We start from the raw sequence: 15,805 nt of genomic DNA on the forward strand, positions 1-15,805 counted from the left end.
CCCAATGGCCCAGGAGCTGTGATCGCAGCTGCTGCTGTGGCTGGTCCTGGAGTTTCCAATCAGGAGGTGTGGAGTGAGCACAGGGTCCTGCATCACTGACAATCTCTCAGGGGAGCCCTCCAAGGCCAGCAATGGGCTCCAGCCCAGCTGCCCACCAGAACCTTCTGCATGGTACAGCCTGGCAGCTGCTAGCCACATGCAGCTACTGTGTCCCGGCTGATTGAGCAACCGTGTTCCTATTTTATTCTGTTTTTAATTTAAACAAGTCACACATGGCTGGCTGGTGGCTTCCATATTGGAGGTCACAGAGGCAGAGACGGAGTGGACAACAAAGGCCCTGCAGGGGAAGCACAGAGCCAGGGCACAGGTAGGTGAGAGGGCACTGCCCAGCCTCCAGCCTTCTGGATGCCAAGAATGGCAGAGACCATGTGGAGAAGGACTCCCTTCATGCATGTGGGGTTGGCGCCAGAACTCCACATGGCATAGGGGTTCTCCTAGGGTCTCCACCCTGAGGTGCCCACCAGGCTGAGAGGGCAGGAGACCCTGGGCAGAGTCCTGCATCCTGGCTGCAACCCACCAGGGCTACAGCCCCAGGTCTGGTGCCGTGTCTGTTGGGAGGAGGCGGTGGTGCTGAGGGGGTCAGGACGTCTTCATGTTCTCCTGCAGGACCAAGGTGGAGCCGGTGGCTGCAGGGTCCCCCGCCCCCTGTGTGTGCGTGGATAAGGGGTAAGTCAGCCCTGGGCAAGCTGCTGGCCCGTTCCCTTCCCTATGTCCCCAACCCACCCTCCTCGCCCCATTCCATGGACCTGAAGGGCACTGTGTGATCTCTTACCGCCTCTGGCCCCATGTCCTCTGCATACTTGAACTTCTTTTGCTTGTAGTAGTGCCTCTTGGGCAGGATGTGGAGCAGAAGCAAGTCACAGAGAACGGTGGCCTGAAAACAGGAAGAGGCGGCAACAGCGCATGTGTGTCTGGGGTCTCTCTGTGCCACTTGGTCCCTGCAGACCGCATGGTTGTGTCCCGCCCCCAGTGGAGACCTCGGCTTCCTGGAATGGGTTTGAGGGGACCAGGACATCCCCGTCTTTCCTTGGCTGTGGGCTTCTGCAGTGGGCCTGGCAGCTGCTGGCTCCCTAACGGTGGCCTGTGATGTTCAAATTTTGGGACAAGGAACTTGGGGCTGCGACTTTGATGTAGAAGAGGAAGGGGAGCAACCCCAGCACCATGACCTGGCAGCTCTGGCACTTACCACCCCGAAGATGCCAATGCCGGAGCCGATGGTGGTCATAGTAGGGATGATATCAAACTTGCCGGCCTGACGACAGTACCCCCAAAATCAAAGAATTAATAGTCAGAAGGCGCCCGGCTGGGCAAGGGACAGGCCTGGGACAGCAGGCACTATGAACTGTTTGCCCAGGGCTCTGCATAGGCCACCAGCTGCTGATCCATGGGGCCCTGGGGTCTGATTTTGGATGGTCTGGGACAGCTCTGGGACAGTGTGGGCACCTCAACATTACCGCACTCCATCTGTCCTTAGAACAGCAAAATGGACCCGTCCATCCAGCGTCCTGTCGCCCACAGCAAGGATGTGTCTCAGCTGCCATCCACTCATCCTGCCCTCTGGCACTCACCTTGCCATTCACCAGGATGTCAAAGCGAATCCCAAACACTTTGAAGAGGTGGCGGTGGTTGGTTCCGTTCTCCATGAAGTGCCTGGCGAACCTTGGGCAAGGGGTGGGGTGGGGTTGGAGGAGGAGGCTGAGAACCGTCCAGGGCCTGGACTTGTCAGCCTCTGGGATGCTGGAGCCCATGGAGTTCCCAGCAGAGCACCCCCACCCCAAGAACACTGGACCCCCACTCTTCCCAGCAGAGCCCCACCCCCAGGAACACTGGACCCCGCTCTTCCACAGCCAGGGGAGCCTCGAGGGGACTGAGACCCCTGAGTAGGGGGCCTCGGCCTTTAGGGTCTTGCTCCTGCTGTCTTCCTGTTTGGCTGCCTCAGTAGAACCAGGACCTTGCAGGGTTGCCTGCTCACTTCAAGGGACTCTTGCTCAGCACCAAGGGATTCTGGGAGTAGAAAAGCCCACAGGCTCCAAGGAAGGGGTAATGTGCTAGATGGGGGTGGTGGGGGCTGGCAGGTACCTGAAGTTGAAGCCAGAGGACAGACTTTTCTCCTCATACAGTCCATGGAACTCATAGACAGGTTTGCAGTGTCGCACGTGCCAGTCCAGGTCACAGTCCCAGTCGATGGTGATGCCAACCACTCCACCCTGCCAGGGGTGTACGGTACACATGCAAGATTTTGGAATTCCAGGAGTTGGCACTGTGGTATAGCAAGTTACACTGCTGTTTGGGATATTAGCATTCCGTATTGGAGTGGCTGCTCCACTTGTGATCCAGCTCCCTGCTAATGTACCTGGGGGTGGGCAGTGGAAGCAGGGCCAGGCTCTTGGGCTCCTGGCTTTGCCCTGGTGCAGCCCCAGTCACTGCAGCTTGCAGGTCCTAGCTGCTGCCACAGAGCATGCCCTCTCAGGGGCTAGCCAAGATGGCTGCGCCCACTGTTAACTGATTGGATTGCTTCTGCCCTGCTCCAGCTGCTGCGTCAGCCAAGATCAGCCAGCCTGCCCAACCGAGCATACCTTCTCTCCAGCCCTAAAAGAAAGGGGGTTCTGGTCTCTGCTGTTGACAGAGGTGACATTGCCTTTCTGGGTCAATGCCTGTAAGGGACACATGGGGAACAGACACACATGCCAGGCGGTACTGAAGTGCTGTCACGGGCTTGCAATCACATGATCGAGACCACTCCGCAGGGCTCGCTCCATGACTGTCCCCACTTAGCAGATGCGAAAGCTTAGACATGCCAAAGGAAGATAGGCTGGGAGCGGGTCCAAAATCTGAGCCCAGTGGGCATGGCTTCTTTCAAGACCCAGGCGACAGCACGGCTCTCAGGCACGGGGCTCCTGGGGCCCACAGGCTACAGAATCCACGCTGCTTTTGCCTTAATTATCTTGTCAGGGACGGGACTGTGAGTGACAAGGTCATGAACTTCATGACAAAGTCACATCTGCTCATTCTGGGCCCCTTCAAGGTGCCAGGCCTCACTGAGGACAAGGGCCTGTCCCTTTGTGATGGTGTAATGGAGGTGGAGAGGCTGTAAGTACCCTGAGCCCAGCCAGGGGGCCTGCCCAGCTTTTGTGTGATCCTGGCCCGGCCCCGCCCACCTGCTTGGCACTGCTCCCCTACCTCCTCTGCCAGGCTGCTGAAATTCAGGCCCGACTCTCGCACCACGTAACCGAGATTGAACACAGGGCACAGAGGGTGCGCAGTCTTGTGGTACAGGCAGGTCTTTATGTAGCTCTTGTTCACCTCCTCCACCAGGTTACGCCTGCAGGGGGCAGCAGTGAGTGTGCCGGCCCCGGAGGTTCTGGGGGTCCCCCACGGGGGCCCCAGGCTGCCACCCTGCCAGCCTGGGCATTCTGCCACCACAGTACAACGCAGGGCGCTGCCCACTTCCTGCCCGCCTTTCCATGCACCTGTTGACCTTGAAGCGTGGAAAGCTGATGCTGTTCTTGATGAACAGAGTGAAGTTCTCGGCCTCTTGGAGAAGGGCGGGGCTGGAGGAGACCACAGTGAGTCAGTCTGGCCCCAGGAGACTCCCTGCAGGCCCCAGAGTGGGGGCCCAGGGGGGGCTTTGGGCCAGAACCACACGGACAGGGGTCAGGTTCAAAGTCAGGGAGACAAATCCCTCCCAGATGCTGATGTCTCTCAGTCTGGGCTAGGGACGCTGCCTCCCCACTCCCGGGGGCAGGGGGACAGGCAGGCAGCAGTTACCGGGGGATGTGGTCGTCCACCTCCACGGGACACCAGCCAAAGATCTCACAGGTCTGCACGCTGTCGTTGAAGGCCACACACCTGCCTGAGCGGATGCCTGGACAAGGGAGGAAGCCTGGGTATCTGCCCCAAGCTGGGGGTGCAGTGCAGGCCTGGAGACCCCAGCCCAGAACCCGGCAGGAGGAATAAGGCCCAGAGGGTCTGGGAGGACCCTGGCCTGCAGCCCGAAGAGGCAGTGGTGTGGCCCGGGGCAGGAAGGCCAACCTTACCTTGAGCATTCCTCTCTGCCTTCCCAGGGGTGCAGCCACTGTCATCTTTGCAGGTACCCCCTTCCGGGTGCTGGGGAAGGGGAGAGCTGCTGGCCTCAGCTCTTGGGTGGGGTTCTGAGAGAAGATCCCCTCCCACCCCCCCCCAAGGGTGCTACCGTGGGTGTGGGCCACAGTCTTAGCCTTCGGCTTTCCTAGTCGCCTCCCACACTGCCCAGGACCCTTTGGGGCCATGCTGGGGTGCCCTTTGCCAACATCAGCAATGCGCTGGGAGTCACCAAGGGTCAGCGTCTCACTGGACACACGCTGGGGGAAGGCTCAGCCCTGCCAGGGACTGTCAGTCACTTTGTGGGAACCTCAGCCGGAAGTTTCCCTCTAGTGTCCCAGTGTGTCCTTTTCTGTGTCCACTCCCTGAGCCCTCACCTCTGCACAGTGCCGCTGAGTCTGCCTCAGTGTGACGATGAAATTGGTCATGACCACAAAGGAGCTGTCCCCCTGGAAGGGAGGTATAGGGGGAAGGGTGGGAGGACGGCCTTGCACCCATGGGCTCTTCCAGCTGGTGGGACACCTGGAAGCCCCGCCCTCCACGGGGTTCAAGTGGGCTGATGATACCCGGCTGCTTCTGCCTCTTATGCAGTTAGGGAAACCAAGGCTCGGCTGGCCATGCCACTCCAGAGGCCGGACAGGGTCCAGGGTGGGAAAGTGTGCAGCTTACCTGTGCTGGGAAGACGTAGTCAGCCACATCCCAGACCTGAGCACTGGAATCTAGGAATGGAGTCACGGCCAGGCCCTTGAGCTTCACAGACACGCTGCTGATGAGGCCACTTGATGAGGTTTGGTAGCCCTTCTCGTAGACGAACACCCACCTGCGGGGGGTGGCAGCACAGGGGCCAGAGCCAGGGTCAGTGGGTGGTGTCCTCCCTGGCACTGGCTGGACCTGTCTTGTGCCTTCCCCTGTGGTCCTTCCTTTGCAGGCACAGTGCAGGGTCGCTTCTGCAGCAGGAACTCTAAGCCCTGGGCCCCTGCCACCATCCCCAGCTGACCTCATGTGCCTCAGTGCCCTCATCTGAGAAATGGACGAACAGTTATACCCAAGCGTTAGCTGCTATCAGTGTGAGGGCTGCGGCAATGGGAATTATGATCATCATCATCTTGGCTGTGCAAGGAGGGAGGCAGAGGGGAGAGCCAGGTGCTGCAGGGCATGGAGCCATCAGTGGAGGCCCCATGTGTAGGGGGCACTGCTCTGGCTGGAGGCTCCTGTAGCACTTGGCTTCCCAGCATAGCACTTCCGGTGTGGGAGCTTGGGGGTGGGAGAAGCAACCTCTCTCCCAGGACCACACTCTGCCAATCATTGTCCCCACCCCCTGGTAACAGGGATGACTCTAACCAGCCGGTAGCACATGGCCCCAATGGGGGATGACTGCAAAAGAGCCATTCTCTCTGTTGGGTGGCTGAGCAGACCCGGACTCACAGACAGGGTAAGCTGAAAGAGAAGCTACCTAGAGGAGGAGGAGAATGCTGTCCTAGTTAGATTTGGGCACCTGGATCCAGCCATGCCTGAAGATGTCAGGCATCCATTTCTGGGCTCTGCAGTTACATAACCCATAAGCTCCCTTTCTTTTGTTATTTTAATGAGGTATTTCTTTGTTTGAAAGGCAGAGCAAGGCGTAGGGAGGGAAGAGGAGGAGCAATATCTTCCAGCCACTGGTTTCCTCCCTCAACAGGCAGGGCTGAGCCAGGCAGAAGCTATTCTGATCCTCTATCCAGGGTTCCCATGTGGGAGTCCAAGCACCTGGGCTGCGTTCTGCTCCCTTCCCAGGCACATGAGCGGGGAAACTGCATGGAAAGTGGAGGGGCCGCAAGTGGACCCATCACTTCCATATAGGGTGCTGTCACTGCAAGCAGCCACCCAGTCCATGGCCACGTGACACCAGCCCCCAGCCCTGCTCTGGGTTTCGTTTCCGCTGCTCACACCTGAGAGAAACCTGGATAAGGCACCTGTGCACATGTGGACCTGTCCTTCACGGAGGTTCAGGTAAGTATGTGCATGTGCGTGTGTGTGAGCGCGTGTGCATTCATGTATGTATAGGTGCATGTCTGTGTGCGTTGTGCAGGAGCCCCCAGGAAGGCAGCACAGACACCCCTTCTATGCCCTCCCCTCCAGTCCACTCCTCTCCCTCCGAGCCCCTCCCCTGTCTGGCCTGAGGTCCAGCCTCCTTCACAAGCCCAAGCATGGTCACTGCTGCCGCCTGCAGGTCGCACATGGCCATAGCTGAGGCAGGAAAGAAGCCCCAGGCTGCCCACCTCTGCTACCTGCAGCCCAGATAGGAGTGTGGAGATGTCACCCAACCACTTCCCCTGACTCCCTTCCTCCAGCATGGCCTCGGGCTGGATGCCCAGACTTTCGGGAGTATTGGTGGTGGGGTGCAGCAACTGCTGCACACTCCAAGCCCCGCCGTACTCCCTGCTGGCACCCTCAGCCCCGTTATGGCACCCCAAAACCTAGATGGAGAGACTGAGGCCCCAGGAAGAGGTCCTCCCAAGAGGCTGAGGCACTTGCCCCACATTCAGTGGCCCCAGGGACGAGGGCTGGGGGCTGGAGACACAGAGGCCCGGCGCAGCAATGGGGGCCACACACCATCCCCAGCTGGGTCTGCCTCTGTGCATCCAAGCCAAAAGTCCAGTGTGGCGTTAGTGACCTTGGTTCTGATCCTAAGTAAACAGCTGTGGGGCCAGGCTAGCCCCTGCAAAGCCAGGCTTGAGCTGGCCTTGCCGCCACCCGGGGGAAGCGACCAAGAGATCTGTGGTCAGACCATGGGGCCTGGGTATACCTGCCCTCCCACTCCAGTCTTTCCTCTTCCAACGACCCCTTCACTTGGACGGAGGTCCAGGTACCAGTCTGGTCGCTCACCAGCCGTGTGATTTCAGGCTGGTCTTGAAGCCTGTCTGAGGCAGCTGCTGGCTCAGCACACACCCTGATCAAGGCCCTGCCATGTTCTTAGCTCTAGGCTGGGCCCCTTGGAGACAAAGCCAACAGGGAGGTGCTATGACTGACTTCTCTTCCACACAGTGCGTGGCACATAATAACTACCACCTCTGGCTTTCATGGACTCCACTGCACCTCCTCTTCCCATTTCAGTACTGCCTCCCACCCCTGCTGGCCCCGCCCCACCCCTCCCTGCCCCCACAGAGTCCCACGCTAGCTGCCACAAACGCCAAGTTCCCTAGATGTCTGCCTCCAGCTCTACACCTGCTCCAAGCGCCAGTCCCACACAGTCGTTTAGTCATTTAGCAAATATTTACCTACCAAGCCCCCAGTGTGTGCCAAGCCCTGCTCTGGAAGCTAAAAATATGAAATGAACAAACCAAACAGAAACCCCTGATCCAGGAACTCAGAGAAGCACCCACGTCATCAGCTGCCTGGAGACTCCTCTCTCCCAGGCCCCTGCATCTCACAGGCACCACGGACTCCAGGAGCCACCTGGGAAATGGTCCTGCAGCTTCCCAAACAGTTAAAAAAAAGGGGGGGGGAGGGCAACAGGCATAGCGTAGGCCACCGCTTGGGAGGTCTAGAACCCCACATCAGAGCCACAGCCTGAGGGCCAGCTCCAGCTTCCTGCTAACAGGCACCTGGGGAGGAAGCAGACGTGGCTTAAATGGGTGAGTCCCTGCTATCCATGGGGAGACCTGGATTGGTTTCCGGACTTTGGCCTGACCCAGTCCTGGCTTTTGCAGGCACATGGGCATCTGATGATTCACTCCCCAGATAGCCACAAAAGCCAAAGCTGGGACTGTCTGCAGCCGGGAGCCAGGAGCCTCCTCCAGGTCTCCCACATGGGTGCAGGATCCCAAGGACTTGTGCCATCCTCTGCTGCTTTCCCAGGCCATAGGCAGAGAGCAAGTCCAGGACTGGAAAGCGGACCAATCAGGACACAAACTCGTGTTCATATGGGATGCCAGTGCTTGCTGGTGGAGAATTAACCTGTTATATACTACCACACCGGCCCCCGAAATAAATGAAAATCTAAAGTTAAGTGAGGACTTTCATTTTGACCCAGTACATACAAAGATAACTTTAAAAAGTTTGTGGAGGGCCCGGTGGCGTGGCCTAGCGGCTAAAAGTCCTCACCTTGAACGCCCTGGGATCCCATATGGGCGCCGGTTCTAATCCCGGCAACTCCACTTCCCATCCAGCTCCCTGCCTGTGGCCTGGGAAAGCAGTCCAGGACAGTCCAAAGCTTTGGGAGCCTGCAACCGCGTGTGGGAGACCTGGAAGACGTTCCTGGTGTCCGGCTTCGGATCGGCACAGCACCGGCCATTGCGGCTCACTTGGGGAGTGAAACATTGGACGAAAGAGCTTTCTCTCTGTCTCTCCTCCTCTCAGTATATCTGACTTTGTAATAAAATAAATAAATCTTTAAAAAAAAGTTTGTGGAAAGTAGAATTACAAGTTCATTTTGGTGCCCCCAAACCTTGCATTGTTATAAAGGGTGAATGGTCTGTTTCCCATAGCACCTGCACTCTGGCCATGGAGTGTGGCACTGTCCCTCCTCTGCCCTCCCCAACCCCCTCTAGGGTGTACTCTGAACATCATCCCCACAGAGCCCTCCCCATCATCCTAGTGCGCTTGGGCCCTCTGTCCTTTTCCGTCTGCCCCTGGCTTTCAGCTAAGAGCCCAAGGGGATGGCTGGCTGTTAGAGGCAGAGCTCAGGCTGGGAGGGCAGGTAGCTGGTGGGCACACGACGTCACCACAGGACACAGGCAGGAGCTGACTGCATGGGCAGGTGCCATGGTCCTCATGGAGAGATAAGACCAGATCCCAGACCTGGGAGGGTTGGCGCTCGGAGGCAGGGGCCCTGTGTACCCGTCAAGCAGAACCCAGGCAGGCTTTCAGTTCCACAAGCTAATCAAAGCCTCCCAGCCTTCCTCTTAATGCACTTGGCTCCTGGCTCAGGGACCAAATGTTCTTTTGTTCATTCCTCCTTGGCTCCGCTCCGCCATCCCTCTGCCGAGCTGGAGCTGCACTTGGTTCTGCCCACACGGTCCCTGAATGCTTCATCGTAGTGGTGATTTTGGTCTCCCCTGGCCGATGCCCACTAGGGGATCTCAGAACTCACAAGTCTACAGGGCTGGGGCAAGTGACACCAATGGGGCAGCCTGCATCACATCTCAGAAGACTGCCCTAGGCGTCAGCCTCGGCTCCACCTCTGATTGCAGTCCTGCTGTATACACTCCAAGGGGATGCGGAGTCCCTGTCCCCACCTGGCTTGACTGCCCAGTTCTCGACTCTGGCCTGGCCCAGCCCCAACCCTAGCCATTGTGGTCATTCAGGGGATGGGAAGGGACAACCAGTAATGGGAGTTCCATCTCTCTGCCCCTCAAATACACAAAAATAAATAGGATCCAGCGCTACGGCTTGACGGGTTAATCATCTCCCTTCTAGTGCCAGAATCCCATATGGGCACCAGTTTATGTCCCAGCTGCTCCACTTTTCAACCAGCCCACTGATTGTGGCCTGGGAAGGCAGTAGAGGAAAACCCAAGGCCTTGGGACCCTGCACCCACATGGGAGACCTGGAGGAAGCTTCTGGCTCCTGGCTTCAGATCGGCTCAGCTTCAGCCATTGTGGCCACTTGGGGGGTGAACCAGCAGATGGAAGATCTTTCCTCTGTTTCTCCTCCTCTCTGTAGATTTGCCTTTCCAATAAAACTAAATACATTTTTGTAAATAGATAAATCGCATGGGGCACCAGAGACAAGTTGGGGAAAAGGAAGACCCAGGGAGTCTCAGCTTACATCCCCATGCCCTTGCTCCTGGCCACTTTCACCCCTGTGTGTCTCCTCCAGGAAGCCCTCCCAACCCTACCATCCCTAAGGATCATTCATGAATCCCCTCGGTGGTCCTCCTGCATGCTGCAGCCAAGCCATCTTCCACCTTCCCCAACCAGAGCTCCTTCCTTTCCACTCCCCCATGGCATGTTACAGCAGGCTGGCAGCATGGGCCTGCTCGGCCTTAAGTGGGTGACAGCCCACTGCTGCATAGCTCCAGACACAGAAGACTCAGGGGCGGGAGCTTCGGGTGCCCTGCTGGCTTCCCATGCCCTGAGCTGCCCAGCCAAACTGCAGAGGGGACAGCGCAGTTCCCAGCAGTAGCCAGACGAGGGCGACAGAGACAACAGGAGCGGCCGGCAACCCACGCCTGCAGGGGGAAGCCCGGCCTGGGTGCTGCCGAGAACCTCTGCCTGCTGCAAGCTTCTGCCTTGGGCCCTAAGCGGATAGAGCTCCCGACCGAGGACGCCTCCTTTCCAGGATGTCCCGGCCGACTTTGCAGCGGTGTAATTCAGGTTCACTCCCTGGCTAGCCCCTTTCCCACAAAATCATGCTATCTCTGAGCCCCCAGTCACGTGGAGCAGACCCCTTCAGTGTGGATGCTGGCAGGGCCGAGGGAGGGTGGAAGGTCGCTAGGTCCTCCGCCGCTGGAGGTGTGCTCAAGACTGGAGGGCCACGTGCGGTGGGAGCTGTCGCCAGGGTCAACCTGTGACCAACCCGGATCCCTGCTCTATGTCATTGCTCTGAAGGCAGAAATAAGGGCTGGGGAGGGGACAACGTCCTCCTATCCCCTGAGGCCAGCTGGGCCCTGGGGGTGCCTTTCTTCCCTAGGAGACCAGGAGAGAGTCCTGTTGGCCTGCCCTAGGTCTGGAATGTCCTCTTCCCCTTGCGATGGCAGGAAGGGAGAGGTGGTAACGGAGGCCTCAAGCCAGGGTCCTCAGGTCTAACAAGGCCCTTCATGCCTCACTGGGTCTCACAAGTGACAGCAGAGCCCTGGCTCCAGCTGCACCCTAGGTTGGATGCCAGGAGCTCCCAGGGTCACAGGGCCACTGTCCAGGACCCCCATCGGCAGGCCCTGGGCTCCATTCAGCGGTGTGGGTTGTACCCATGGCCAAAATGGGGAGCAGAGAGTTCTAGAAATACACAGCAAAGTCCACTTTCCGTTGGGAGTTCCTTACAGAGCTGCTGTGAGGGGACACAGACAGTCAGTGAGCTGCCTCAGCCTGGGCACAGGTATGTGCACCGAGGCATGGCAGATCCACAAGGGAAGGTGTGCACACCCAAAGCCCGCTGGGAGATACACACAGGCCAGTGCAAACCTCGCCAGGCATGCAGCCTGGCATGGTTGGTTTCAGGAGCTTGACCTGGGTGGGGTGTCCCGTCTGGCCAGCCAGCCAGCAGGGGGAGCCCCTCCTGTCTCTGGTCCTGAGCTCTGGCACAGTGGTCCAGCGATGCCCAGGGAGGAATCATAGCTCTGGGCTGGAGGTGACCTGTCAGGTGTGCGTCCACCCAGCCTTTCTCCAATAACCCAGGGTGGATCTCCTGTGGGCATTGGTGGGCTGGTGAAGTGGGGCACACCCACTGCCTGTGAGGGCTAGGCAGGCTGGGCACTGGCATAGAGGTGAAGAGCCCCGGCCCCATCGTTGCCCAGTGCTGCCCATCAGCAAGTCAGACCCAGGATCTGCAGCCTGGGCACCTGGTGACCTCCCCATCCCACCTCAATGTCCCCTGGTGGGAGCAACTATCCACGTGCCTCTGACTCACCCCACGACATAGGCCAGGACCAGGAGTTGGATGAGGCGAAAGATGACGCCCACTTTCTTGTTGCGCACCAGCACCATGCGAGGTGTGTCATACTCGAAGAAGAAGGCGGCCAGCTCTTCTTGGACAAGCTGGAGCCGCCGTGCCATGGCGGGCCAGGCAGGGCTCAGAATCCAGCACCCCTGTCCAGTCTCCCCCTCTCAACCACACTGATGCCGCAGACGGCTTCTGCGGGAAAGTGGGTGGTGCCAGAGGTCAGGAGTCGGGTTGACTGGTAGCACCTGGGTCTGGACACAGACTCCTTGGTGGTGGTGGTGAGAAGGGTCAGAGCGTCTCTCAGTCCCCGGCAAGCAGTGGACTGCGGACAAGCTGTGGCTGTGGACAAATAAATTCCCAAAGATAGCTGGGGGCGGGGCTGATGGGGCCACCCAGGCCCAGCCCCACTGCCCCTCCTGGCTCCGCCTGGGCTGTGCTGGGCCTCCGGAAACAGGAGCTGCTGGCAGGAAACCACTGACCACTGGTCACAGAGGCAGAGATAAAAACGGCAGGCATCCCCCAGTCCTCCCTGTGATCCTGGCAGAACTGAGTAGGAGCTCCAGCCAGGGCCTGGATGATGGTGGGACAGCCTCAGCCTACAGCTGCCCCCTAGCGGGGGGCCCACCCCATCCTCACCCTCCCCCCCCAACCTCCACCAGCCTCCCCTCATTCTCAGGTGAGCGCTTGGGTCCCTTAGTGCTGCAGCCCAAAAGAGGAAGTGCTGCTTGCTGCTCGGGTCCTGTTGCCTGACACTCCTGGCTGAGCTGAGCCATGGCAAGAGCTCCAGCCCTAGGCCTGCAGACAGCCCTGGGGGGCTGGGCCTCACCATGCTCCATCCACCTGTGTGCTGGGCTCCCTGCTGTACCCCGGCCTCTCCCTCCCTCCTTCCATTGCTGCCCAGGCACACCTCCTGGCCACCAAATGGGAGAAGGGGACAGGAAGTGCCTAGGCAGCACAGTGGTCACGTTTGTCACATGAGGCTGTCAGGGTGGGAGGATGAAGTTTCCCCAGATCCAGGTGAGAAGCCGGACACCCCACTTCCTTGCTCTGGCCTTGGGAATTGGGGCTTTGGAGGGATTGCGGTGTCTTTCTGAGCCTGTGTACCTAGAGATTAAGGACAGAATGTGGGGGTGGGGCAGTCCTCACAACACTGAGGGCACAGAACTCGAGGTCCCCCTGTGGAGTTTGGGGTACAGTCCCTCAGTGGAGTCTGGCTCTCTTCAACCTTAACCCAGGTCCTGAACATGCCATGCCATGAGCACTGGGGCTGAGGGGACCTCTGCACGCCCAGCTGAGGGGACCCAAAGCTGAGACAGATGCAAGTTGCCCAGGCTCAGCTGGGGTGTGGATTGGAAGCAGCAGTCTCCCCGTGTCCTTTTCCTGCCCCTAACCCGCTCCCACCCACCCCACGAGGCCGATAGGGGATCTTCTCCGTGGCAGGCAGCCCATGCTCTGGGAAACAGCTCTAGGCAGGAAGCCAGGCCCTGGCTGGGAATCCCAGCCTGTGTGAGTGGAGCTACTTCCTGGGCAGCGGGCACATGCCCAGCCCTCCCGATGTCCCGGGCCTGACCCTTCCGCCCCAGGGAGCTGCCTCACTTCTCCCCCCACCCCCCTAGCAGCCCCCTGTAATCCTGTAGCAGTATCTATCGTCTCAGTTGCCCTGCATCTCCTTCCTGGGCAGCTAGAAGCATGTGTTGGGAGCAGTTCCTGTCCCAGCTGGGAACAGGAGGCCCCAGAACAGGAGCTGTCTGTGATGAGGAAGGAGACAGGCGCCTGGCCACGCCTGTGTCCCTCAGCACCCCCACCCCTTCTCCTGGCCACATGCAAGGCACAGCACTAAAGAAGGGAGGCTTGGAGGCCTGACTGTGTCCACTGCCCCCTCTTTCCTGACCTGAGGACCCAGCTTTGCTGAACAGCACACAGACTTGCTAGGCGTGCACATGTGCTGCCACAGCCCAGGCGCCTGCGCTGTGGCCACCTCACGCACGTTCAGACAGTGTCACATCCAGAGAGGTGCTCAGAGACCCCACACCTTTCCTGGCTAGTGATCCTGCAAGGGCAAGAGCAGCAGCGGCTGGCACCCAAGTTGTTCTTTGCTGGCTCTGGGTTCTCCCACCCTTGGCCTTCACCCCAGTAACCTCAGATTCGGATACCCATGTTTGTCCAAGGGGAAGCAGGCCAGAGGTCAGAGGTAGCCCCATGGGGCACCTACTAGAATTTCCATCTTTCTTATAAGGAAGCCAGCAGGGGCTCTGGACGTGGGGATACCAGATCTGAGGTCACATGACAAACAGCTTCTGTGTCTGTTTGGAGGGGAGGGGGCTGGGCAGGAGGCTCCCCAAAGTCTGATGGGTTGGCTGGGAGCCCACTGTAAAGGCTCCACCACTTGAGAGCCGGCAGGCCTGCCTTATAAGCCCAAAGGCTGGGTGGCTGGCTCGGGCACTGGGCCGGGCCTTGTAGGGAGACGGGGCCTTGCTGCCAAGTGTTCGGCCCCACCATGGCCTGCCCTGCTTGGCTAAATTTAGCGGTTCTGAGGAGCATGGAAGGAGCCGGTGCCCAGCCGCAGGCACAGTCCCGGCCTCAGGAGGAAGGACACAGGCTCCAGGAGGTCTCCTGAGCTGCCTCCCCACAGACACATCCAGGGTCCAACCATGTAAGGAACATTGCTCGGCCCAGACCCCAACCCCCTGGGCCTCACCTAATGCCAACAGCCTCCCAGACCTGGGCCAGGACAGGGCTCCAGGTCAGCCTATCTGAGGCTAGCAAAGTGAGGATGGAAAAGGCAGGCCTCTACGGGGAGGGCTGGAGGAAGTAGCCAGGGGCCCAGATGGGCTGCTCCTCATGGCCCGACTACTAGGGCCTTTCTTGTCACCCTCCTCTTCCCCCTTGCTCCTCAGACACCTGGGCCTGTCACCCCCACCCCTGCCACAGCACTCACATGGCGGGTTCCGCTCTGCCCTGTCCCCACTGTGACACTGCTGATGCACCTACATGTGAAGGTGGCTGCATCTTCCCCCAACCTTCCCCCACCACCCTCTGGGCTCCTACTTTGTGGGGTTCTGGTTTTGTCTATCTGGGCACCAGGGACTCAATCCAGGTCTCCCAGGTAGGTGGCAGGAACCCAGCACCCAGAATGCACAGTAGCAGGAAGTTGGAAATGGAATGGGAACATGAATCCAGCCACTCCAGTATGGGATGCGGACATCCCAGCCACACACATATCCCTCTCACTTTGTCCTTTTATTTATGTTGAACATTTATTTGAAAGGCAGAGTGACAGAGATGAAGAGACAAAGAGAGAGGGCTTGCATCCACTGGGTCTACCCCCAAAATGCTGCAATGACTAGGGCTGAGCCAGGCCAAAGCCAGGAACCAGGAGCTCCCACGTGTCTGCGTCTCCTGTGTGGGAGACGGGGTCACAAGCACTCGGAGCATCCCCTGACGCTTTTTCACGTGCACGGGCAGGGTGCTGGATCAGAGGCAGAGCAGTCTGGAATCCCAGCTGGTGCTTGTGATGGGGGTTGCCAGTCTTTTAGACAGTAGATTAACCAGATGAATCACAACATGGGCCCCCCATGTTTTCCTTTTAAATCAAACTGTGCTCAGATGTGTCACAGCGGGTGCTCTTGAACCAATGCATGTAGCCATGCCTATCCCTTATCCAGCTTCTAGAAGGTTCCCTCCTGCCACTCTGCAACCAACTTTTCCCTGTCTCTCAGCTGCTCGGACACCCTCAGGGACTGTGCTCTGTCTTTTCTAGAATCCTATGGAAGTGGAAGTACAGCACACACACGTGTGTCTTTTCTCCTGCCTCTTGGCTCTGCTTGATCGTCTTACATCTCATGGGGGCATCACACAGACCACACAGACTTGGAGCTGGAGGGGTCGTTGCTCTGAATGGTTCTGCACCTGCTGATGGCTTGAATGAATGAAGCTGCTGTGTACACATGGAAAGGTCCGGGCACACATGTGCCTCCTCTCTCCTCCCTGCTGCTCTTCTCCCTCACGTCTCTGGACGCAGCCCAGTGAGGTCCCTCACCGTGCTAAGTACAGTGTGGGTCCTTGTCTCCGCAAGGGAAGGGGGACC

General features: G+C 58.9%; 1 protein-coding gene across 1 annotated transcript; it reads right to left on the reverse strand.

Moving 5' to 3' along the window:
• Window positions 1–225: 225 nt before the first annotated feature.
• Window positions 226–11,908, reverse strand: P2RX1 (purinergic receptor P2X 1). The gene is made up of 12 exons (XM_004593983.2): window positions 11,686–11,908; window positions 4,810–4,960; window positions 4,518–4,589; window positions 4,098–4,167; window positions 3,829–3,925; window positions 3,531–3,611; window positions 3,241–3,382; window positions 2,140–2,267; window positions 1,629–1,719; window positions 1,247–1,312; window positions 833–934; window positions 226–705 (listed from the first exon to the last, which is right to left on the reverse strand). Exons 1-12 carry the CDS (start codon window positions 11,829–11,831, stop codon window positions 640–642), a joined length of 1,212 nt encoding a protein of 403 aa, XP_004594040.2. The 5' UTR covers window positions 11,832–11,908; the 3' UTR covers window positions 226–639.
• Between the last annotated feature and the right edge of the window lie 3,897 nt (window positions 11,909–15,805).

The sequence above is a fragment of the Ochotona princeps genome, chromosome 17 (assembly GCF_030435755.1).
Source record: "Ochotona princeps isolate mOchPri1 chromosome 17, mOchPri1.hap1, whole genome shotgun sequence".
Lineage (NCBI taxonomy): Eukaryota > Metazoa > Chordata > Mammalia > Lagomorpha > Ochotonidae > Ochotona > Ochotona princeps.

Coding starts and splice junctions, on each gene's coding strand:
- P2RX1 (XM_004593983.2), bottom strand. CDS start 11,831: ATGGCACGGCGGCTCCAGCTTGTCCAAGAAGAGCTGGCCGCCTTCTTC. Junction 3,926..4,097: donor GGCAGAGAGGAATGCTCAAG/GTAAGGTTGGCC, acceptor TCCCTTGTCCAG/GCATCCGCTCAGGCAGGTGT. Junction 3,612..3,828: donor GTGGACGACCACATCCCCCG/GTAACTGCTGCC, acceptor GGTCTCCTCCAG/CCCCGCCCTTCTCCAAGAGG.